Source organism: Hydra vulgaris, chromosome 01, assembly GCF_038396675.1.
Source record: "Hydra vulgaris chromosome 01, alternate assembly HydraT2T_AEP".
Lineage (NCBI taxonomy): Eukaryota > Metazoa > Cnidaria > Hydrozoa > Anthoathecata > Hydridae > Hydra > Hydra vulgaris.
The window spans coordinates 56192501-56216721 of record NC_088920.1 but is presented as its reverse complement, the minus strand read 5'-3'; the positions used below and the strand labels follow the sequence as shown (position 1 = coordinate 56216721).

The window sequence follows — 24221 nt, the reverse complement described above, 5'->3', positions numbered from 1 at the left end:
GCACTACATAAAAAAAAGTTTGGTTTTTGAGAAAAACCTTCGAAGTAGGAGTTAAAATGTTGAGAGTAAAAGGCTTGTGGATCCCAAAAAGATGCTACTTCCACCAATTCACATTAAGTTGAGGCTGATGAAACAATTTGTTAAAGCATTGCCAAAAGAAGGAGAGACTTTCAAATATCTTTGTGGGCAGTTTCCTGGTTTTTCCGAGGCAAAGCTAAAGCAAGGAGTCTTTGTCGGACCAGACATTAGAAAACTTATGAGAGATCCTAATTTTGTGGACAAAATGGAAACAAAAGAAAAGCCAGCATGGACATCCTTTAAATTAGTTGTTACCAGTTTACTAGGAAACAACAAAGATCAAAACTACAAGATCATTGTCGCTGACATGCTCGACAACTTTAAGAAGCTGGACTGTAACACAAGCATTAAAGTTCATATTTTCCATTCACATCTTGATTACTTCCCTGCAAACCTTGATGATATAAGTGAAAAGCAAGGCAAAAGATTTTACCAAGGCATCAAGGAAATGAAGAGAAGACAACAGGGAAGATGGAACGTCAACATGATAGAGGACTACCGCCTGCGTGTGGTGCACGCAATGAACGCCGGTCAGGCGCGGCCCTGTTTACTTGGGATGCATATGTATTATTTTAGATTCATCTTATATTTTATACTAAAAAGTTCTTATATCTTTATTTTTTTATATAAATATTAACTTTGCATATTCAATTTTTGTTATGCTAATTTGAGTTTTGACTGGTTTATATCTTATATTGTACTTACAACAAATATTATGTATCTATTCACGTGATTTATACGTATAATAACAATAAATTTATATTTGTATATTTTATTTACGTGCATTACATGCAGGAGCGGATCCAGCATTTTTTGGTACTTGAAATAACCAACTTGCAGACATGGAACAAATCTCCAAACATTTATACGTTTATAATTATGTCAAATAAGGATACTCTGCAAAAATTGCGATGATTGGAGACTGGAAACCAAAAAGACCTGAAATTTTTGCCACAACTGCTTCAAACAGTGGCGTCGCTAGGGGGCGAGGGCCATCAATATAAATAAAAGACAAATATGGCAGATTTTTTTTTCTAAAGGAAAGTATCTTTAAATTCAGTCTTTAGTTGATGAAAATTAGGCATATGACTAGTTTTTTGATCAGAAGTCATAAGTAAGTAATAACTATATGATAAATTCTCAATATGTAGTAAAATTCAAAACTAATCTATGCCAACCGCGTGTATTTAGATAGAGACCGATTTGTCCAAGGTTCTTTATTGAGATTAGAATTTGTATTTATACTGAAATCTGAATACTGAAAAATGCTGGATCCATAGTTTTGCGAATAAACATTTTTTAAGGATCCCTACTCATAATCCACTTAGATATTTGGGTACCAGAAATTTTTTTTTAAAAACACAATGGTTTTTAAAAAGTAGCAAAAGTGCTCATATTACTCAGACCACTGGGTAATATTCTGCACATATATTTGACCATTGTGTTGGAATTGGTGCTCTGTACACCGAAACGTTTTCAACGATTTTAATGCTTTTAAATTCTGATTTCATGCTTCTAATAGGTTAACAAAATCTGCAGGATTAATGTAGTGATCACCAAACCATATATCACCCCATAAACCAAAGATGAATTTGCATGCTGCTTGAGAAGATTTTGATTCCTTATAGTCTGGTAATAGAATGTTAACAAGTAGAACAAAATTGCTCTCGAGTTTCATCTTGCATTGCTTTCAGCAGGAAGTGATTTAAAATTCACTTTTGGAAAGGTACCTGTGCTTTTAAACTTTCTATAACAAGCTATTAAGTGATGCAGGAAGTCCAAGCTATCTCGAATGAAGATCTGCTGATGTTCTTAATCTTTCAAAAAGATTATTCATAAAATATTTTAAAAGAGTAATCTAAAATATGGTTTTGGCATCCTACAAAAGTAGGCTTTTCTAGTCCGTTGGTTTTGAAATGTTTCTGTAACAGTGTTACTGCAGATGTTGTGTCAGAAACAATCATTTTAATGGCTGGTCACAGCTAATATTCAATCAGCACAAGCTTTATCCCGTTAAAAATTGTTTCACCTTTTATTTTTTTTTTGATGAATGGAATTGTTTTCACTAGAACAGCAAGTCTAACCACTCTTATTTCATTTTTCAAAACAACTACTTGATGTTCCATTTTTTTAATGTGCTTTCCATCAAAGTGTAATGATCATTTTTCATTTTTTAAGTTTTCCATGTATTTTGCTTTCAACTTTTCTTCTTCTTTCATGACGCCTTCTAAGACACGACTTTGAGTTGGAGTAGGAATAGGATTTCCACCTTTTGAGTTTTGAAGACTTTATGTGCTTTTGCGGTACTAATCTTCGCAGAAATCACTAAATTTATAGCCAAATTTATCTTTTAGATGCTGACGACAAACTTTTAGCATCTTCAGCTTCAGTACCACTGTTGGAACCTTCAGTTTTTAAATAATTTGCTGGAACTCTTCAGTTTTTGAATAACCTCCTTTACTATCTGATTCATAGAAGTCTAGGCTGATAGATGTTTGTTTCTTTATCAACACTAGTTTTCTTGGATAAATACCTTCAGTATCTTTAATTTTGATACAATATCCAACTCTTCCATTTGTTGACATTTGCAGCCCATAAAATTATTTATCTTCCTGACACAACCATTCACCATTTTCACATCAATTATGTTAATCAATTGGGTAAAATTTTGAGTTCCGGGTTTTCGACTAACTCTGTTAAATTTTTTCAATACATTTTTTTTTTTTTTTTGATGCTGATTTCCCTCGCAGAATCGGAATATTCAGCTTTCTCCATTGTAGTTAGGTTTCTTTATCCACAATTGCAACGCTCTCCTTTCTGCTTTTCTGATTTGATGACAAACTCAAATCAAACAAAATCAATGATATGCTGTTCTACTGGCATCTTATTCATTTCACCAATACTTTTAACATAGTACATCTTCTTGAAGTCTTAGCTTTTTAAACCTCGCTAAATTTTATTACCAAACTTTCTTATTCTTGTCTGAAGCTAGACCGTTTATGGTAATTTTTGTATATCTATTACGTTATTTATAACTCATAAAGATAACACTAAAAAGGTAGGAAAAATTATTTTCAGCTTGGGGGGGGGGGGGGGGGCGGGCGGTGATCTTTTTCAAAAATTATCATCAAAAACTTATACTTTATGTTTATAAGTATAACTTCTTGACTAACATGGTGACATGGAGAATTGAAAATTCTTAAAAAAGTTTTTTAGTCATACCCCTAGTGCTCGCCGCGGCTGCTTTAAATATATATCAATATATCAATGATATGTATAGAACATACATCTATAGTATTTATGCTTGTATGGATGCTTTTCAATAATGCATGCAATAATGTTAAAGAAAAAAAAAAGTTCTTTTTTTACAGTTTAAAAAGTTCTTTAAACTGTAAAAAGCCAATTACATTCTATTTTATAAAACAGGTTAATCAATAAATTTCCATTAAAAGTTCCAGAATTGCATGGAGAAATCATACTGGTACATTGAATTAATAATCTGCAATAATACTGAATTAATTATCTGCAATAGGCATTTTATATAAATCTTGCTCATTCCTTGTTTATAGTTTACGAAAAAAACTTTACAAAATAAAATAATTCAAACTATTTTGCTTTCAAAACTATGCATGTATAACAATACATTATCTAAGTAGAATGAATAAACCTAAATCTGTATCAAACTCTTATTTTTATGTTTAAATATATAAAAATAACTCCCAAATTATTTACTAAAATATATTTTCGTCAATTTATTTTTTCCATTATAACTTGCATTAAAACAGTCTTTAAAACTATTATCCTAAACACGTGATTCAGAGTTTTCAATTACGTCACATGGCCCCGAGAAATAAAAAAAATTAAAAAATCAAAGCTTAAAAGACTTAAATAGACATTAAAGTGGCAAACAAACTTACATATTCTTGATTTTTAAAATAAATTTACTTGTAAAAAGAGTACTAACATATTTTAACAGAAAGAAGACATGGTCAAAGATGTCCTCAATTTTTAAATAAAAATAAAAACAGGATTTATTTTATTATTATTTTTTCACAATCTGTTGCATTGTGCTATTGGAAACTTATACCGCAGAAAGAAGGCTTATGGGATATTTTGTGTCGGTCCGTGTGCGTGAAAAGTAAAATTTCTTAACTGTTCCATTAAGGTTCTTTTTGATTTTTGACACTTCTAAGTAAATATTTTTGGTTGTTTTTTAAGAGGAAATTATTAAAGAGATTGCTATGTCTTAAAATTGCAACTATTGTTCTGTGATACTAAGAAATTTTTGTTCAAGAGTTTGGGAAAACTGTTTTGCCTTAGATAATTATAGCTTTGATTTTGTTTTGTAAATTTTAAAAGCGAACTTGCCAACCAATACCTCGAAAAGAAGTAAAAATTGTGACTTTTGTCCTATTGACATTCTTTTAGTTTAATGATTGTTTTTAGGTAAAGTGCAAAACTTCGCTCTTTCGGAAATAAAATCCCAAGATTACCACTTTTGAAAAGTAAGAAGAGTGCCTCTTATTGTTTAATCGAGTTTCAAATGGTCTTTTGCCTTAGGTTTTTGAGAATGACTTTATCCAAACGCTCTATAAACCATTATGGAGTAGGAAACTTGTTTGCTAAAAACCACATTTTTGACATTGCTAGCGTTTTTATTAACGTAGCCTCTTTCCGAAGTAAAGATGAACGCAGCCCTAGAAACTTGATTTTTTTCTCTATAAATAAATAAAAGTATAGAATAAAAAAAATAAAGCTTAGTCACTGATTGTCTTCACATTTTGTATTCCAGGCTTCATCCACTGCAGTTTTTTGCAAAGATTTTTTTCTTTTCTGAAAGTTATTTGAGTCAATCATAAAAAAAAGAATGTCAATATTGGCAATATTGACATATATCTATACTTGTTTCCGGACACTTGGATTTTGTTTAACCTTTTAACTAAAACTCCCATAATTATTTCAAAAAAATTTAAATATCATATTTATTTTATAAAAGATACATATAGTTACTATTTAAGAAAAAAAAAAAGAAAAAAAATGGAATGAAAAAAATACTAACAACACTATTATTATTAAACTGTCTTTTCGTCAAAAAATAACCCACGAGTTTTTATCACTTTTTTTGCGATCCGTGGCATCCTATTTATTAAATTATTATATTGGGTGTAATTGATAAAAGGATTCTTCTAATATCTGCCACAGGTGCTCTTTGCATGTTGGGCATTTTCTTTGCATGTTGGGTTCAAATCTGGTGATTGGGCTGGCCAGATCATGTTTTTGAGGACACCATTATTCTCTTGTTCCTTTATATAGTTCTAATACCCTCAATTTTAATTAATTCACCTACACCAGCTAAAGAAAAACATCCCGATACCATAACAGACCCACCACCATGCTTGATTGTTGGCACTAAACACTCTGGGATCATTTTTTCTTTTGTTGTTCTTCTGATGTAAATTCTACGTCTTTGCCCAAAAAGTTCAAATTTAGACTCGTTGGTCCATAGCACTTTTCCCCAGTCTTCTTCTGTCCAATTTCGGTGGTCTATAGCCCATTGTAACCTTTTCCTTTTATTTCCAATCCGTAGCAACGGTTTTCTGACCACTATACGGCCAGAAAGTCCTGCTTATCTAAAACGTCGTTTTGTAGTTGTTAATGAAATAGATTTTGAATAACTCCTATTAAAGCCTGAAGTTGTTTCCGGGACCGTAAGTCTTCGATTTCTTTTACTCATCAATATTATACTATTATCTTCTGCTTTTGTTGTCTTCCGTGGTCTACCAGATCTTTTTTTGTCTTCAAAAATGCCTGTTTCTTTTCATCGTTTAATGGTATTTTGTACTTCTGGCAACTTTAAATGTTTTGCAAATTTTACGAGCTGAATAACTTTCTTTATGTAATGTAATTATTTCAGAACGTTTTGCAACCGTTAAAGAAGGTTTTTTACCCATATTTTTAATAAAATAGTTTTTTTCAAGATTTTTTAATGTAACCGTCATTAATACCAAATGAAAACTAAATAAAACTAAATATTCTTAATCATTTTAGTCGGCTATCATTATATTATAAATATTTACTTCATGTTTCAACGAATAAATAACTTTAACCAAGACCAAACAGTGCCGTCTTAACGCATAGGCTAGGTAGGCTGCAGCCTAGGGCCCCCGATTTTTAGGGGCCCCCAAAATGTGTCTGGATTTTTTTTTCAAATTTATATAAATAAAAAACTATATTTCTAAATTTTCTGAAGAAATCATAGTTTGGGGGCCCCTCGGGAATAATTTTTTTCTTGATAAGATTTTTTTAAATTATTTTTAGAAAAGTATCAGTTTTTCAGTTTGGGGGCCCCCTAGGGAATTTTTTTTTTCTTGATAAGCAAAAATGCATGCATGCGTCCGAAAATAAACATAAATTTTCCGATAAGAAGTGTTAAATACAAGCACTTAAAATATCCCATTAGATTGAATTTGAAATTGCTGTGATCAACTTAAAACATTTAACATGTTTAATCGGACTTATCAAAGTGGTGCTGCAAAGAGGAAAAAAGCCGCTAAAGCAAAAGAATACATTTCAAAATATCTTAATTTGACATCATTTCTTTTGGTACAAAAGTCAAAGCCTGTTGTGTCCGAAGATGTATTTCTTTGTCCAACTTCAAATTTTGTAAGCATTGATAGTGCTTTATTACCAAATGAAACTCTAGAAATTCAACAGGAACTGGAACCAGAACAGGAGCCAGAACCAGAGCAGGAGCCAGAACCAGAGCAAGAGTCAGAACCAGCACAGGTGCCAGAACCAGTACAGGAGCCAGAACCAGCACAGGAGCCAGAATCAAATCAAATTAAAACTTATCCAAACGCAACAACAAAAACTACTCAAGAAACTGACCCAGCATTGTGGCATCAGTTATCCCAAGAAGCTCAATCATTTTGGATTTCTAATGGCCCGTCCATGTGCCAGAACAATGATGGGAGCTTCAAAAATTCGGAAAGGTTGAATTGCGGACAAAAAAGGTACTTATCAAAATCTTGCTTTAGACGTGAACTACACAATGGCGAATTTGTCAATAGTGAATGGCTATTATACTCACCTTCAACAGGTTCTGTTTTTTGCTTTGCTTGTACCTTTTTCTCCAGCAAACACTCTAATTTTTCCACAACTGGATTTGATGACTGGAAAAATGCCTTAAAATGTATATCTGGACACGAGAATGGTTCTGAACATCACAAAAAGATGCTTACTTACTCCAGTCGGCAGAGAGAAGTGGCCAGCTTGACTCTGTATTATTAAAACAGTTACATAACGAACAATTGTACTGGCAAAATGTGCTGAAAAAAATTGTTGCAGTTGTAAAGTTCTTGTCATCAAGAGGATTGCCATTTCGTGGAAACAATGAAACCATTGGTTCAGAGCAAAATGGTAATTATTTAGGAACTCTTGAGTTACTTAGCCAGTTTGACCCATTCCTACATGAACACATGAAAAAACATGGAAATTCTGGAAAAGGTAATACTTCATACCTCTCCGCCGATATCTGTGAGGAGTTTATATGCCTAATGGGAAATAAAGTTTTGAGCGAAATAATTTCTGAATTAAAAAAAGCAAAATACTACTCAATCAGCGTTGACTCAACTCCAGACTTGTCACATGTAGATCAATTAACTTTTACAGTTCGATATGTTAAAGACTTGGCACCAGTTGAGCGTTTTTTGCAATTTGTTCCCATTCACGGGCATGGAGCTGAACATTTAGAAACAGTGGTTTTGAATTTTTTACAAGAAAATGAAATTTCAATATCTGACTGTCGTGGGCAGTCATACGATAATGCATCAAATATGGCAGGACAGTACTCAGGCCTACAAAAGAGGATTAAAGACAAAAGTGAATCAGCATTGTTTATTCCTTGTGCTGAACATTCTTTAAATCTGGTTGGCAACAATGCAGCTGGATGTTGTTTAGAAGCAATTATTTTTTTTGACTTTGTTCAATGCCTCTACAACTTTTTTTCTGCATCAACTCATCGTTGGCAAGTGCTTCTGTCTTTTGTTGGCAAAGGCAAAAAAATTGTCAAACAGCTTTCTGGAACTCGATGGTCAGCACGTGCAGATGCTGTGACTTGTCTGCATGACAGTTATGATGAGATTAAAAAAGCTTGAATTTTTGAATTTTTGATCAAGGACATAAGTCAGTCAAAAGAAACTCAAAATGATGCTCAAAATCTCATCACGAAAATGAACACTTTTGAGATTGTTTTTCTGACAATTTTCTGGAATGATATTCTTTGTCATTTTAATGAAACATCGAAGATTTTACAGAAAGAAAATTTAAACCTGGATGTTGCAGTTCGGATTCTAAAGTCATTGTTGCATTTCATTAAAGATTTGAGGAGTCAATTTGAGAATTACCAGGAAAAAGCCAAAATCTTGCTTCCAAACACTGACTACAGAGATTCTTCAAAAAGAACAAAAAAAAGAAGCCAACGTATGGCCTTCTTTGATGGTGAGGCTGAAGAATTGGAATTTCAGGGAAGTTATAAATTCAAAATTGAAACATACCTTCCTGTTATTGATTCACTAACATCAAATTTAGAAAAAAGAACATCAGCATATGAGAAGATCAATGACAATTTCGGATTTCTAGTAAACATTCAAACAATTGCCAATGTTGAACTAAAAGACCATTGTTCAAACCTAGCACAAATTTATAAGAAGGACATAAATAAAAATGAACTTTTTTTTGAGTGCCAGCAATTTAAATATTACATTTCAAAAGATGAACATTCATTTACAGAATTTTACTCAACATTAAAAAGAGACTACTTGGAATCAACTTTTCCAAATATTGAAATTTCCCTTTAGAAAGGCGTTTACTTTCACCAGATATGTGTAACCCTTTTCTCCTTACGACCTGCGTGGTCCTTTATCCACTTTTTTTCTTGTTTTCTCTTTTTGGCCCTTCTGGCCAGTTTATTCCTTCCAATTTATTGGTTGGTTAAATCAACTTAAATGGTATTTTATTAAATGGTAATGCACAGGGTAATCTGAATGAAATTCTTTTTTAAAACAAATTAATACATTCTGCAATATAAGCTAACTTTGAACAATGTGAATTTCTTTTTATTTTAGGATATAGAAAAATGTTAGTAGCAACTAGATCTAAAACACAGGTGTATATACTTGGAGATTCTGTGGTGGAACTCACAGGAAGTAAGCTTCCATCTTTGCGTATGGCTCTTGGTTTGTTTTTGTATCACCATATAGACCTGAAAGAAACTGTTCAACAATCATCGTCTGTTACAGTTAATGAGATTACTAAGTTTTGGCAGAAAGCTCAAATACCAATGAGAGAACATCGGCATTGCCATACAAAACTGGAACAATCGTTTGAAGAATGGCGTTTGCTAAAAAAAACAACAAAGGAAGAATATCTGCAACTCAGCAAGCAAGAGAGGATTCTTTTATCTCCAGATTGAATGATTTATCTGATTTGGATCATGCTAATGCTGTGAGCATGATTAACATTCAAGAAGACAAAGACTTCTTGTTTGCACAGCGAGAGAAAAGGAAGGCGAGGGTCAATGGCCGGATTAGATCTAACTTTGATAATGAAAGAAAAAAGGGTAGCCAAAAGAAAAAGGAAACTGGATTTCAGGCGTCAACAAATGGAGGATCAGGATATGCAGTACATACAGACTGCAAATTTGTTGAATGATGAGCAACTGAAAGTTGCTCATCATTCAACAAAGGCAGGAACATCGAGCCCAGAGATCAGCAAGTTTAAAAGCAGAATTTCGTGTTCAAATTCCTTTAGTTGTATATTGGGACGGCAAACTCATTCCTCATTTGACTGGCAAAGAAAATGTGGATTGTTCGCCAGTATTGATTTCTGGCAAAGGTGTTTCTCAACTTTTAACTGTTGCCAAGCTGTTATCTGGAACTGGGGAGGCTCAAGCTTCTGCCGTTTTTGGGACAATTGAAGATTGGAATATAATCGATAGCATCCGAGCTATCGATTATATTGTGTTTTGATACGACAAGTTCCAACACAGTCAGAATTGCTGGTGCATGTATTCTTCTGGAGCAAAAGCTATGTAAGGAGCTTCTGTACTTTGCATGTCGACATCATATCATGGATCTCATTATTGGAGCTATATTCCAAGTATGCATGGGGACAGCATCTGCTCCAGAGTTTCTTCTCTTTAAGATGTTTTAAGAGAAATGGGGATTAATGGACACCAACAGATATGAAACTGGAATGGCAAGTGATGTAGCTAATCTAGTGGAGAGAGCACAATCGAATTTTGTAACAAAAATCTTTAACAAAGTCAATCTAGAGATGAGTACAGGAAGTTTTTAGAACTCGTCATTATCTTTCTCGGTGCCATACCTGAAAGAGGAATTTGGTTTATGAGCCCCGGAGCCATGCATTTACAGTTTGAAAATCTGGATGTTCAGACATCAATTCAAATTAACACTGACAGAACAACTGGAATTACGCAATGTTTGTGTATTTGAGGCTCGTGTCTACCTGAAAATATGGATCACAGTCCCACAAGCTGCAAATGCTCCATACAGCAATTTGATGTTGATGAAATCTTTGCTGAAGTACTCAACCATCCATCCAGCAATTGTGAAAGCTACATCAATTAAGCTATCGAATCATTTATGTTATTTGTTGCCTGAACTTGTGGGTTTTTTATTCTTTGATGATCAGGTCAGTTCAGCCACAAAACGACCTATGGCGAGTGCTATGCAGAACGAAGATTTGGAACAAAATCACACCAAAAGGCTTAGTGTTACAATGGATGTATTAAAAAACAAGAGTTTGGAAGATTTTATAACTGCCAAATCTATGAAATTCTTTTCAATGATGGAATTACCAATTGGATTTCTAAATGTTGATCCTGAATTATGGAATGAACGTGACGATTTCAAACAAGCAACAGAGATGGTAAAATTGTTGAAAGTGGTAAACAATCATGCAGAACGAGGAATTGCACTAATCCAGGAGTATAGTTGGTTTATCACTCGCGATGAATCCGCGCTCCAGTTTCTGCTACAAGTTGTGGAAAAACATCGTCGAGCCTACCCAGACAGCCGAAAGCAAACTTTGGCAAAGAAGTCAGCAAAAGAGTAGAACATTTAAACTTCAGAGTTATTGCTAATTAATTTTAAAGTTCATATTTTTAATCAAAAATTATATATTGCATAACATGACAATAATTGCGTATTTTACACAATACTCGTACGACGTGAAGTTGTAATATCTCAAAAATATAGTTTGTGAAATTAATAAACTTACTAAATTTGTTTATGTTTAATCAATGATTGTCAAAAATTATAACACTTAATGATTAGTGTGATGTAACAAGAAATTAAAAATAATCGTTTATTTATTCTTAATCTGTCAAATTTTTCAAAAGCACTTGAGCTACCCCAAATGTAAATATTTTTTGCTAAAATTTTTATGGGAGTGTTTTCTACTTGAAAGAAGCAATTTAAAAGGGTAGGATCAACAAAATTAAAAAAAAAGTATTTTTCGCTAAAATAAGCTCCATCTTAATATATATATATATATATATATATATATATATATATATATATATATATATATATATATATATATATATATATATATATATATATATATATATATATATATATATATATATATATATATATATAATTATAATTTGCGACATCAGACGGCAAGTTATTCCAAAGTTGATACTTCAATTTATGTAACTTAAGTTTTTGACCTCGAGAATATATATAATTGTTCATTGAAAAGAAATTTGATCCAGAAAGACAAACTAAATTGTTTAGAATTTTGTAACATGAGATCAACTCTTGCTTTAGACGACAAGTTTTGAGTAACAATCGTCCATAAACGATTTCCACTGAACTTAAAGGGCTATTTTTATTTTTAGTTTAATTAATGACTCTGCGAAAACTTTTGATCTTTTTTGTTTTGTCTATTAGTTAGATTTAGCGTTGCGTAATTTCTGGTTTCGAGGTGGAGGATCACAATTGTCAATTTTTTAAAAAATCCGTCTATATCCAGAAATTTTTATAAAAAAAGAGGTCTTTTAGAAAAAAAGTGTGCGTGTGTGTGTGGGGAGGAGGGGGGGGGGGAGAGCACTACTTTCTCACTAAACCCCCCCCCCCCTTTTCGAACGTTGCCCCTGAATAAACGAAAAGTTATTTAAGTTAGCTATTTTTTTAGAAAAACGCCTTTGTACTCCTTCGACTGCATTTATTAATTTAGTGCGTTCTTTGACTCAGCAAAGACTGCGCTGTATTTATTAATTATGCATTTATTAATTCATTCTGGTTTTAGGCCTCAGCAAAACTGAGGGAAAAGACCAGCCTGGAGTAATATTCTTAAAAATGTCTTATAAAGCCTACATAAGACCTATTTTAGAATATTGCTCTCCGATCTGGTAATTTATAATTTTAAACCTTATGATAATTAAAATGATGACTTTAAACCCTATGAGAAGAATATCTAGTGTTTACATTACATCAGTTTTTTATATCTTTTCTAAATTACAAAAAGCATATTGTAAATGTTGTTCGTGCAGCAAACATCTTAGCATATTTAATATTTAAGTGTTTTAAAAGTCGCGATCAACGTGTTCTTGAAATAGCCTTTACTACCTTCATTGTTGGTAGTAAACGCCTTCAATACCTAACATTGCAGGTAGTGAAGACTTTTACAAGAACACGTTAAAACCCTTTTTATAACATTTAAATAAAAAATAAGCTAGGATGGTTGCTGCACAAACGACATTTCTAATATGACTTTTGTAAATCAGAAAAGATATAACCAAATTGATGTAGTGCAAACACTTGAGATTTCTCCTCATAGGGTTTAAAATTATCACTTATCACATTTTATTAAATCCTTTTTATTTATTAATGTTATTTATTAAATCCTTGGCTCGTCTAATAGTTAATTTGATATGACATGTAGTTAAAAATTATTAATTACAATAACATCATTTACAATTTGACAAGTTGAACTTTGTATCTCTTTACAAGAACGCATTTAAAAATTTAAAAGTCCGTATTTAACATTTGCGTATAAAATAAAATAAATGGTATCCGTGTAATGATTTGTTTGAAAAAACCTCTAATTTAATGCTATAAATTTCCGTTTTATTATTCGTTTTATATTTCCGTTAATAGTTCCGTTTAAACGTTGGCATTAGCTTTTATTTGTACACATTTAATTACAAATCGTCAATACATCTAATTTTTGGTAAATTTTATGTTATTTTATTTTTATTCACAGACGCTTCCATAAGAGAAATTTGCTTTTTTGATTGTATGCATACATACATACATACATACATACATACATACATACATACATACATACATACATACATACATACATACATACATACATACATACATACATACATACATACATACATACATACATACATACATACATACATACATACATACATACATACATACATACATACATACATACATACATACATACATACATACATACATACATACATACATACATACATACATACATACATACATACATACATACATACATACATACATACATACATACATACATACATACATACATACATACATACATACATACATACATACATACATACATACATACATACATACATACATACATACATACATACATACATACATACATACATACATACATACATACATACATACATACATACATACATACATACATACATACATACATACATACATACATACATACATACATACATACATAAATACATACATACATAGATACATACATACATACATACATACATACATACATACATACATACATACATACATACATACATACATACATACATACATACATACATACATACATACATACATACATACATACATACATACATACATACATACATACATACATACAATAGATCAGCATCATCAGATGTAATAAATGATGCTGATCTATTGTGATCAGCATCAGGTCTAATAAATGATGGTGATCTATTGTGATCAGCATCATCAGGTGTAATAAATAAAGTTGGTACAAAGCAAACAGATAATAAAAACCTAACTGTTAGTAAGATAAAAAAAAAAGGCATTAATAATATATATAAAACTTTTCATGTGCTGAGCTCAATTAAGTTTAGCCAAAAATTTATAAAGCTACCAACTAATTGGTAGCTTTATAAATGATTTGTTATGCAAAGGTTGAGATGCAGTATTCATTTGATTAGCCTATTATATAGTCTAAGGCAATATTTCTAAAATTGCTGTATCTTAGTTAAATCTAACATCATATAAATTAGTTAAAAAGTTAATGATAAAATCTTTTTTTAGGTTTGTCATAGCCAAAAAATAAAATTTATTTCTAATCAAGTGCTCATACTTTTTTGTGTTCCTTTATATCACTGTAGCAAAAGTGTCAAATATTTTTGGGATACTATTATGTTTAGTACTGCCTCAAAGCACCTGAAGTTTGTATGGAATACGGGTTTACAAGTTTATCCATTGCTATTGATATGCAATAATATTATTTAATATTAACAATTGTTTCCAAATATATTCTAACAAACTTATTTATTTAAAAAAATAGCACAATACTTTTTATAAATATTAAATATCCTATGTAAATTACACACTAGTCTAATATTTATAATTTCACTATAAGTTTCTCAAATATTCAATATATAAGTAAAGTACTAAACATTGTTTTCAAAATTACAGAATAATACTGATCCATGTTTATTTTCTTACTTTATAAAGGTTAAAAAATAAAAATGGCTGTAACACTTGCTGTAAGTACTGTTTTCTTAATTGGTGAGCCACAAGATACATTTGACGATTGAAGGCTGCCAATGACTTATAGAGTTTAGAGAGTTTATTTTCACCATCATAAGAATGAAAAATGTCACAAAAAGAAGCTATATGAAATTTGAGCCAAATCAAGAGTACCAACTACTGAACTGGGAAATGTCATTAGAAAATTTAAGGTCTTTACTAGACGGTTACTGGAATGTCTGTCGCAATAAAAGTAAAAGAGTTGTTGCGGAAATGGCCCAAGCAGAAGCAGAATTTGAGCAGTCTATCAATGTGTTGTTTGACATTTCTCACCATGATTGCATGAATTTGATTACAATTGAAAAAGATAAACTGTTTTTGATCAATCAGCAGTCTGAAAGGAAATATGCCATGGGTGGTGTGGATACCGACTTGTCCAAGAAAGATGAGAGGAAGGCCAAAAGAACGTCCAGAGCGACGAGGTAGAATAATGAGCCTAAAAAGAAGGAAGAAAGAACAGTGCTGCTGAATCTGCAGCTTCTTCTGGAGCAGGTCTGTTCAGTAGTTCTGAAACTGAATCATCTGAAGATGAAGCATCTGGAGAAAAACAGGCCAGCTTCAATAAGACTCCAAAATGTGCAAAAGTAGCAGCTAAGCATGTTTCTACACCCGAGGTTGCAGCAGTGCTGGATTGTACGAATATCAGCATCATAAAAGCTGTGTTTATTCTCACAGCAGCAGCACAAACCTTCAGCAGCCAAGATGTAACTATCTTACCACTGTCTACCAGTAGTATTTGTAAAAGCAGAAGAATGCACCGAATCCATCAAGCTGACAGCATGAAAGCTTCATTTGCTGCTGATGGCCCCTTGGTCATCCATGTCGATGGTAAACTATTTCCAGCCATCAGTGGTGGACCAGAGAAAGAAGACCGTATCGCAATTCTGGTAACAGGTTGTCATACTAAGAAACTTCTTGCCATCCCCAAAATTGGACAAGGAACAGAAGAACATGTGGCACAGTCAACATTTGCAACTTTACTAAAGTGGAATCTGACGGAGCAGATTGCTGGAATATCATTCGACACAACTGCATTTAACACATGTCATTTATATTGACCTTGTGTTTTACTGGAGAAGTTATGCAAAGGTCTACTCTGGCTTGCTTGTAGACATCATGTGCTTAAAATAGAATGTGGAGACGTGTTTAAGAAATAGTTTGGTCCAACATCTGGTCCAAATGTAGCATTATTTAGTCGTTTTCAGGAATTCTGGCCTTAAATAGACCAAGGTGATTACAAGTGTTGTATGGATAGTCATTTAAATGCCAGTCTTGACAACCTCAAGCATGATGTGGTCATTTTCGCAAAGAATGCTCTAACGGGACAAGAAGGATGTCTTCCTAGAGAGGATTACCTAGAACTTCTTGAACTCACATTGATTTTCCTGGGACACTATCCTCAAAGAGGTGTTAGTTTCAGAGCTCCTGGTGCATTCCATCACGCGGGATGGGTGTCAAAGTTGCTATACAATTTGAAAATCTTTCTGTTTCAGCACCAACTCAAACTGACAAAGCATGAAAGCAGTGCTTGCCTAATGTTCAGTCACACTGATTTATGTGAAGACTTGAATCACATCTCCAAATGCATGCAATGCTCCAAGCAACGATCTGAACTTCATTCGAGCCATTGCAGACTACCATTCAACTAACGATGCAGGAGCCAAGGCAGTTGCCTGTGCAATTGGACGTCATTTATGATACTTGAGTGAAGAAATGGTACCTCTTAGCCTCTTCTCAGACATGGTGACACTCAACACATAGCAGAAAATGGTGAGTCGACTACGAGAGTACCCAGCTGGAAGAAATGAAGATCATTCAGTCAGATATATAGAAAAAGAAAACCTCAGCACAAAAACTCTCAATCATTTCATTGGACCTGGATCCCACCTGTTCTTTGCAGTCCTTCAAATTGAAGGACTGCAAAGACCTCCTTTCTGTAGAAGATGTAGATAAATGGCCAGAACTGCCATTGTTCATAATTGTAAAGAACACACCTGAATCATTAAAAGTAATCAATGACAGCGCTGAGAGGGCCATTGCTTTAGCCACTACCTTCAATTTCTCACTGACTAAACAAGAAGACCAGAAACAATACCTGTTTCAAGTTGTTGAACAACATTGAAACGCTTTCCCAACTCAAAGAAAGCTACACTGCCTAATAAATATATATAGACGTCAATTGACTGTTAGTGATAGGCCTACTGCAGTTGTGATGAACACCGAACTTGGAACAAAACGCTATAGGTTGAACTCAAATATACAAATATCACTGGACTATTACAAGTAATTGTCTACTTAGTTAATTAAACAATCAAATATTTACATTTTATTTACCATTGCATTTTAATATTAAAAAGTGCAAAGTATTTTCACTTATTAGAATGCATTCACTTTCGACTTGAAATTTTGCAGTTCTAAAATATATGTTACACCAAAAATACTTATTGTGGCCTATTTTATGAGCAAAAGAAACATAAAAAATGCAAGAGCATAAAGGTTTTGACATGGTTCATTTTTTTGAACCACCCTAATGCTTATAGTATGTTCTTATATACAACTTTTATTTTAAAATCAATTGAAGCACAAGATTTTATTTAAAGGTTAAAATAATAAAAATTATTTTACTTAAATAAAAAACGTTAAACTTTTTTTTACGCTACATTTTTTTCACTTCTTTTTTCATTTATAATTTTGATTTTTTTGATCAAATTAAGAAACTTATAAGTTAAAAATAGTATGCAAAATAATATTGCTTTTGTTAATGAATGGCTGGAATTTGTATTTTTTAAATATTTTTTGTCACTATTCTCTGTAATTTTTTCTTTCAGAATTTCAATCATCTACGTCAACTTTTATTCAGAACGTTTTTTATGCATTAAAATTTAATGTTTAAAATGGTATGTACGTTTTTAATACTTTTAAATAAATCTTAAAATTTAAAATATTGTGTTTTTGATTTTTACATGTTTTCTATAAATAAAAGGTATACCAGTTTGTCTAATTTTAAGCAAGTACAGATAAAGGGTATACTCACCTAAGATTTTAAGCAAACACAGATAAAGGGTCTCACTCAACTAAATTTAAACATATTTTATTTATTAGATGAATCATGGATTTACTTTTAAAATCAAAAAAAACTAAAAATTTAGATAATTATTGTTTTACCAAAAAAGTCAATACTTTTACACAATGAACGTGGAGTTATCTTCCTGGCATATTTTTAGGATTAAATGTTAATAATACTGCTAATATTATAAAGTTATCATGTTTTAAGCTTTTTCATATTAAAAAATGTTTTGTTCACAAGTTTTGGAAATATTTTTATCCCTTAAGAAAAATCTGCAATAATAATGGTGAATAACAATCTACAATATTATTAGCCATTTACAATGTCACAAAATAATAATAGCAAATTATATTATAAAAAAAAAAAAAATTTCATGCTGCTTTTAGTAGTATTTCTATATATAGGTTAAATTATTTAATCTGTTAAATTATATTAATCTGTAAATTTTTTTAATATTATAATATGCTAATAATGGTTGGAAGAATGAGTAAACTTTGGATATTTACAATCTTTCTCATTGCAATAAAGATACTTAGTCCTGATTTGAAAAACAGTTAAGTCTAGGTAGGGTTTGAAAAATTGCTTCAATTCTCATAATGTCACATTTAATTAAAATTAAAGAATTTCTTTTGATTCTTTCCCCATTTGAAGACTTAGAACATCGTGATTCAGTGGAGCATTTGGTGACCTTTGCAACCATATTGGTAAACTTGCTTCTCTTTCAAGTGAAAGTGAGCAAAACATCATAAAAAACATTGTTTGTGTTTACATTCTTTTTTTAATTATTGCATGGTTTTCAATACCATCAAATCCAAACTTTATTTTCATAAGTAAATTATCACTGTGTATATCTAAAAATATGTTCTCCAGTATTCTTGCATTGTCAGTTTAAAAGCCTGAGTTAGACTGAAATAAACACCATTTTCAGGTCCAAAATTAGTGTGTAAAGTCACACAAATGTGAAGCTATGTACACTAAACTTCTATGCATATTCAGGCTTTAGCAAGAGTAAATGACTGCACAGGGTGTGAAAAATATATCTAAAACAAACAAGAGCTAGATGAGCTGCTTGCTCTGACAGATTTTTGCGCATTCTTGTGTTAGTGCAGAATTTTTGTATATCTTGGTAAAAGTTTTGATAAGATAATGGATAAATTAAATTGATGTTGATTTTGATAACAGTTTTTGATAGTTACAGTGTTAACACTATTTTTTTCTTCTCATTTCTCAATTTCTATTTTATTATATTTTATATTGTTTCATTAAGACAATTTATTAAATTAAACTTCAGTCACAAAGTTTATTTGTTTTGTTTTTAGTGAATAAAAATGCTACAAAAAATGAAAGTTTAAAAAATCCAAGTGACTCTAAGCAAGAGTTTCTATTTAAATTTCTTTTTTTTTTTTTTTTTTTTTTGTAATTAAACCTTGAATGAATGAGTTGGATGTTTTAGATGTTGCTTAACTGTTTTAGATGTTGTTTAACTCAATATTTAATAAATAAAGTTTCACAGCTGTTAACAATAGTAAAATTTATTCAAATTATTAATAATATAACAGTTATTTATTAAATATAAATTTATAATACCTGAAAATATATGATTTCTATTTGGTGCCACTGTTAACTAATTTGTTCTTGTTAACTAATTTGTTTGGTGCCACAGTTAACTAATTTGTTTGGTGTCACAGTTAACTAATTTGTTTGGTGCCACAGTTAACTAATTTGTTTGGTGCTACAGTTAACTAATTTGTTTGGTGCTACAGTTAACTAATTTGTTTGGTGCCACAGTTAACTAATTTGTTTGGTGCCACAGTTAACTAATTTGTTTGGTGCCACAGTTAACTAATTTGTTTGGTGCCACAGTTAACTAATTTGTTTGGTGCCACAGTTAACTAATTTGTTTGGTGCCACAGTTAACTAATTTGTTTGGTGCCACAGTTAACTAATTTGTTTGGTGCCACAGTTAATATCTTCCTACTGAATCTGAGTTAGCACAAACATCAAAGTAGCTTGTTGTGTTTTTCTACAGACAATTTCTTTATTATCCAAATGTTCTCAGATACTCTATAAATGTTTCATAAATTTTAAATAAATGAATTTTAGTATTCTAAAAAAAGGAGTTTGAATAAAATAACAAAGTTAAATTATCTTGAATAATTATTTTGAATTATTATATATTAAACTTATCAACATTACATGTGTATATTATATTTTCTCTTAGGCTGAATTTTTTTGTTTGATTCCTAACTTAAACAGTAAAATATTTATTGACTAATGTTTAATTACAGAGGATTAAATAAAAGCAAGTTTTAAAAATTCCAGTACCTAATTTATTATTAATAATATTATTATCATTTACTTGTCGAAATGACAGAAACTGAAATTTTTTGCAAAAAAATTATTTTTTTATATGTTATCATCTAAGAATCTATATTTGCTTGTGTTTTTAGATTCTTATAATTAAATAATGTTTGCTTCTAATTCATTTGCTAATTTTATATATATCTTAGAATAAACTAAAATCTGCTCAAAAGGACAAAGTTCGCCAGTTTATCTCATTTACAAATACAGGCGAGAAAACAGCTATATTTTGTTTAAGTTCACATGATTGGCGCATGGATATTGCTACAGATAGTTATTTTCAACATCCAGAGAGATACCACAAAGAAACGAAGCCTGTAGTGGATAAGAAAAAAGTTAACACTTCGTTTGAAAAATATAAAGGTATGTGAAAGCTATTGTTTCTACCAGTTAATCACTTGAACCTTCACATTATAGGTTTCACAACATGGTATCTTGAAATAATATACTTTACAAATGCCTCATTTACATTAAAAAATTTTTTTTAGCTTTTATTTGTTATCACTAAGTATAACTTTGTTTTTAATTCTGAAAACAACAAAGTTCTTTCAACAATTCTGGAATAAGTCTACATGTATGGTAGTGAATATTTTTAATTTTAATTCTGAAATCAACAAAGTTCTTTCAACAATTCTGGAATATGTCTACATGTATGGTAGTGAATATTTTCTCTGCCCATTTATTATATGATAGCTTGCACCAAATGAATTCGTAGTTGTTTTTTTGTTTTTTCATAATCAGTGTCTTTTCATTCCTCTACAATAAATTTTTTTAAATTGTCTGGTTTTACCTTCATATGATTATTGTCATAAAGATTTGACACCCACTGAAATTTGCTGGTTCTGTTGCAATAGAAGAAATGTAAATTCCTTCTATTGCAACACAACCAGCAAATTTACTGATGCATCTTTACTCACTCTAAATTGTTTTTTTTTTAATTTTTATTAACCTCACTTTTATTCACATTCCTAATTTATCTATTTTTTTAATTATTCAGTTGTAAACTGGATAAACACAATTACTATGGTAATGTGTTTATGGTAATAAAATGTTAATTTTTTATTGAAAAAAAAAACTATAGTTTTAAAACATATTTTTTAGTTTGTTCTTACATAAACACTGATTACTCCTTACTTTAAATATTATTTAAGTTGGATTCCATACTACCTTAAGACTTAAGATTTTTGACTTCTTTTTGTGTTCCTTTTAAAATTGTGATGCAAAAATGAAATGCTCTACCACTAACTCTAGCCGTAGTGGTGTTGTGGTAGAGCACTTGCCTCATAAGTGAGAAGTTCTGAGTTCGATCCTCACCACGTTCCTGGTAGTACCGTGCTTGACTTGTTTCTCTGCGCAGCGGTCTTGTTGATCAAGGTTCTTGTTTCATAGTTATAGAGTTGTGAGGGGGTTGTAACCACAGCTAAAGAAATCCTCCGACTATAGTGGCCTTCAAGGCCTTGCAGAGGTAAATTAAAATAAAATTTAAAAAAAAAATTATTTTTTTAAGCATTTTTCAAGAGTAGGGGAAATGTATTTTATTAGTATAATTAATAACAATAGTAAATAGTTATTTTTAATAATTTTTCTTAGGTTGGTAGAAAAGTTTGTAGAATCGCTCATTAAAAAAAATAAAAAAAAATAAAAAAGGGTTTTTTTAATTTATGAAAATTTTTTTAATTTTATCAAATGTTCAAAATGATGTCCATAATTATCTATACAAAGTTGCATCCTTTGAAACCTTTTGTCAAACATTTTTTATACTCTTCTTTGAGTATACTTTAAAGTAGCTTCATTATGCTTTTTTTTTTTTAAATTTTTGACATCAGTACATCTGTGACGGTTTGAGTAACTTGGGATCAAGCATTATTACAAAAAAATTTATGTTGTGAGTTCTTGTTATGGGCTTTTGCTTAATTATTTTACATATTCCCAATTGCATATTTAATATTACTAATTATTTACATAATATTCGCTAGTTATACTGTTTTTTCAACACAACATAAATGAATAACACCCATTGTTTTAAAGAAAATATAGAAAAGTTTTTCGACTTTAACTTGTTGCATTTTACTACTTTTAGTTTTTTTTTGAGCTTCACTAAACCAACTATTGTTAGCCACCTTGTTTCTGACTTGTCTCAAAAAAGAAACCACAACTTATCCTCTAATGTAATAACATAATATTGTCTTCATAGGCTTTTTTGGAATAGTGTTAGATTTTTGTTGATGAATCAACCCTATTGTTTCATCTTTGATTGATTAATTTGTGTGGTATCTTTACATGATGCAAGTTTATGCCCTGTAAATAATTTTATTGATTGTTTAATTATTAATTAAAGTCAGGGTTTCAGTTATATCTGCGTTGCATTAGGATTTTCTTTAATAATGGCATGCACTTGTTTGATATTCTTAGCTTTATTGATGGTTTGAGGATGCCCTAAGCAGGGATCATCTTTTAGACTTTCTACCATCTTTAAATGCAAAAGTTTTAACAAATACTTAAAATTTTCATAATTAAATAAATTCTTACTGCAACTTTTTGAAGTTCTAAAAACCTTTCTACTTACCTAAGTAGTTAAATTATCAAGTAGGTAGTAAAATTATTTTCTAATTATTTTTTAAGTTCATTTATTTAATTTGAATTAAATTTAAACTTATAAATATAAGTTGTTTGAAATTTATTTTAAAGATTAAAATTAAAAAAATAATAAAAGTTATAAATATTATAATTAAACTAATCTATACTTAATTAGTTTTTAGTATTTTGTCAATTAAAATTTTTTTTGCATCTGCTTTTATGTTTTTTAAAGCAACATTCTGGTAAATTTTATGACAGATGTTGATCAGAACATTAAATTTTTAAAGTAAAATCTGTATCTATCTAGTATCTTTTTTGTTCTATCATTAATATGAAAGTACAGAAAAAAGTGTTCTGGTGTTGTTTTTTGCTTACTTTAAAGTTTTCTTTACTTGGTTTGTCGATCATTTATTGAATTGCTAATATTATTAAACAGTTGATGAAAGTCTTGAACTATTGAAAAGATTCTTTACTAAAAGTTGGTTTCAAAATTTTTTTATTCAAAAATTCAAAATAAATTTCAAATAAAGAATTAATAGGAACAGCTAGTTTTTAATTAATATTCCCTAAAAGAATTATGTTTCAATTGTATATATGGTGTAAGTTAACTACCCTGGAATTTATTTTACGCAAAAGTACTCATAGTAATAATTTCATACAAGTTAACTACTTGTGTTAACTTCATAGAAGAGCTTACCATTCTTTTAATAACTTAACTTTTTTTTTTTGAGTTTTTAATACCAAAACATATATATGTAATTATAATTTTGCAAAGGTTTAAATTACTGGCTTCAATTTTTAATAATTGTGTAAATACAAATGTGATTTCCAATCATAACTGTCATTAAAAAGCTTGCTGCTTTCAGTAAGCTCAGTAAAAAAGTTGTTCTAAGTTTAAATTTTTTTTTAACAAAAAATAACTTTTTCAGTTCTAATTTTTTAATTTTTTGCTTAATTCTTGCACAACTATTTCAGATGCATCATTTTAAGAAAGAGAATGTTAAATTTTTATTATTATTATTATGTTTTTATTGTTATTATTATTGTTGTCATCTTTTTTTTTATATTTACTCTTTGAAATAGAGTTCAATAAGAATCATAGCATCTCTTGTTTAATTTATAATCAACATGCTTGCCCGAGTAATCATACTACTTATAAATCTCATGCAAAAACAAAATTTGTCAAATCTTAGGTTCTAAAGCAGTCACATCTCACTTGCATGATGATAAAGCCAAAGTGCCCATCGGTTTGGCAGCTGCAAACAAGC

The 24221-nt window shown here is 30.6% G+C and overlaps 1 protein-coding gene across 1 annotated transcript in view; it reads left to right on the top strand.

The window, feature by feature from the left end:
* The first annotated feature begins 13148 nt into the window (after nucleotides 1–13148).
* LOC100197984 (DCN1-like protein 1) overlaps nucleotides 13149–24221 on the top strand; it is a 20795-nt gene continuing 9722 nt past the window's right edge. Inside the window, exons 1-3 of the mRNA XM_065788714.1 lie at nucleotides 13149–13341; nucleotides 17777–17845; nucleotides 20526–20739. Of these exons, the coding sequence (XP_065644786.1) occupies nucleotides 17834–17845; nucleotides 20526–20739 (226 nt within the window). The 5' untranslated portion in view covers nucleotides 13149–13341; nucleotides 17777–17833. The remainder of the gene's footprint in view (nucleotides 13342–17776; nucleotides 17846–20525; nucleotides 20740–24221) is intronic.